The sequence below is a fragment of the Arachis ipaensis genome, chromosome B04, assembly GCF_000816755.2.
Source record: "Arachis ipaensis cultivar K30076 chromosome B04, Araip1.1, whole genome shotgun sequence".
In the NCBI taxonomy this organism is placed as follows: Eukaryota; Viridiplantae; Streptophyta; class Magnoliopsida; order Fabales; family Fabaceae; genus Arachis; species Arachis ipaensis.
The window spans coordinates 57,277,772-57,280,604 of NC_029788.2; the positions used below are offsets into that span (position 1 = coordinate 57,277,772).

The 2,833-nt window shown below is 32.5% G+C and overlaps 1 protein-coding gene across 1 annotated transcript; it reads right to left on the minus strand.

The window, feature by feature from the left end:
- On the minus strand, positions 7-2,611 carry LOC110271060. Its single transcript, XM_021121158.1, has 4 exons — positions 2,393-2,611; positions 1,631-2,087; positions 264-589; positions 7-178 (listed from the first exon to the last, which is right to left on the minus strand). Exons 3-4 carry the CDS (start codon positions 568-570, stop codon positions 87-89), a joined length of 399 nt encoding a protein of 132 aa, XP_020976817.1. The 5' UTR covers positions 571-589; positions 1,631-2,087; positions 2,393-2,611; the 3' UTR covers positions 7-86.

Below are 2,833 nucleotides of genomic sequence, written 5' to 3' on the forward strand. Positions count from 1 at the left end.
GCATATCAAGCACGCCACTCAACAGTCCAGCTTCGTTTCCGATTGCTTGCTTTGGGTTGTTGAACCTAAGCATGATCTTTCTACCATTAGGCCATTCCAGCCTCCCTCACTCTTAGTTTTGCTGGCTTGATTGTGCCGTCGAAATCTATAAGCCAGGTATAATACCTTATTTGTGTATCTATTGTGGACAGCATGCGAGAAAATTAATATATAACAGGGAGTCTAAATCATGTTGAACAAATAAAAATTATTAAATACATTACCGATGATCTCAACAAATGGGTCATCAGCTTCTTGATCAAGAGAATCTACATCATTTGCATTAGCTGCCAAGTTTACGTGGCCTGACTCTGAGTTCTGAACGCTATTTGTGCTTGTCTGTGGAGCAGGCATTGATACATTGCGCGGTAGAAGGAATGGGCGTGAAGTTGCAGGGACACTATCACCACTGTCCGGGAGAGTTTGAGACTCATCGCAGTGGGAAGCCGAAGCCGGAGGCAGAGCCATTTGAGATTGCTGACATCCTGGTCCTAATTTTGGTTTTTTCTTGTATAGACCTTTCCTAGCCATCTTAAAAGATAAACGTCACCTGTTTCCCAGAAAAAACGAAATAGAATCAAGAAGATTCAAAGCATGGTGTATTCTTTCGTAATTTATAATCTTGGAGGTATTCGACGAAGATGGCAAGAAATCAAATTCTTGAGCCCAAACAAGAAAATTGAGAAGCCTACTTAGTATAAATACAAATAAAAAAAAGAAAACTTGACATACTATTTATGTACTCATTCATCAAACTCTTTTTCTTTCTTATATATACCTTCTCTCTCAAACAAAAAAATACGTAATTATGGTGATTTAATGTGTGATTTGATGTAGTTTTGTTAGAAAAAAATCAAATAAATAATTATTAAATAGAAGAGATTAATAATAGATAAAGTTTTGAGAAAAATACTTTTATTATTGATAAATAAATAATACAAAAACTAAAAAAACGTGTGATGATAATAGAGTTAATTGTCAAAACGTTTATTAATGTCACAAAATGATGAATGAATATTTTAAACCAAAAGAAATTTAAGTATGGTAATATTCTAATTAAACACAAAGAAGATTAACTTTTTGAGTACTCTCTATATTAAATTATTTTAGTAAAGATGGTGAAAGAAGAGAAATTAATCTCCACGAGTTAAAGAAACAATTCTAATATTGTTCGACTATTCTTTTCAAGGAGTGTTCAACAAAAAAAAATGAGTACTTATAACATGTAATATTAGTTGAAAAGAAATCTAATGAGTACTTATATATAATGATTATTTCACACAATATCTTTATTTTGTTAGAGTACAATCAACGTGAAATGCAAATCATATGTGCAGACATCCAGTAATTAAATTGTTTAGTAATGTTATTAAATAAGTGGTATGTCTAATTAGTATAATACAGTTACATACAACACGTTGAGGTAAACGAGAACACTATAAAGAAGGATTGTTGCAGATAAACTAAGCATTCAATGAATACAATGCTAGCTAATAATAAAAATTAGATTTCCATGACATTGGATTCCATAGAAAATACTAACTTACATACACAAATGTCAATGTATATATAAGCATTATTGTGCACATACCTTTAGAAGAAATCAAAAGTAGTCCACTATAAAAGTCTGCAAGATATAAAACTATAAGTTTATATGATTAATGAACCACCTACAAAATTTTGAGCGAAGTCTCTAAACAAACATTAAAAACAATTATTATCTTCCATGGTCTAACAAAAAGAAATAAGTAAAAGAAAAAACCACTTGTCCCTACTTCTTCACGTATATAGCATATGCAAAAAAAATAGAAGGGGAAACCCATTCACAGTATTAACTGATAAACAATTAGACAGGTCCAAAACTTGTAATTCAAATAGTTAGCTATTGGAAATCTGAAGATATGATAAAAAAATATGAATTGACAATACATGCCTACAACAACAATATACTCCAATAAATCACATAATTCTATGGACATTGGACAGTAACCAACAAATAATATTATTTGTCTGGCATACCAAGGCCTCCACCTGTTTCACCTGGTTCCCTGTAAATGCACAGCATATTAGATTACTAGAGCATTAAGCCAGCAACAATAAGAAACGAAATAAAATACAACAAGTTTATAAAAATTCATAAGTACTTATTTTATAACAAGGGAAATTCATATTCAAAGTTACTTGCAATTGTGTACAATTCTTTCCTCAGAGATAAAAAAAAGTTTAGGGTGAAAGGAAACTCCTCTATTATTGGCATGTTTCAACAAAAAGTTGACAATAATTAGTGAGTTCTTTTTTTTTTCTTGGGGTAAAATAAATTTGAAATTTGGCATTTGAGAATGGAAATACCAACTTTTCTCCATTATTTACGGTGTTGATTGTTGCTGATCAAACCAACGACAACCATGCGGGCAGAGACAGTGAGGTGACACGCAACTTCAAGAGAGAGAGACTGCAATGCGAGTTGAGCAGTCCTCGTCGGCGAACGCAACGACAAGCCAGAGCGCGAGAGGAGAGTGCTTCTCTTAGTGGGTGGAGGCTTGGTTCAATGTATTTAGAGCTGTGAGGTAGGACTTGGTTAAATATATAAGGATGTTTAAGCATTAAGGATTTAGAAGTTGCGATTGGGGCGCGCATATTGCTTTTATAGCACAAAGGCGGTTCTTTCAAATTTTGATAAATGAGTATAATAACTTTTATTATAATGAATTATCCTTTTCTAGTATCTCACCCAACCAGACGTCAATTACGGAAAAAATATACTTACCATGATTCATGTATACTTACTTAAATA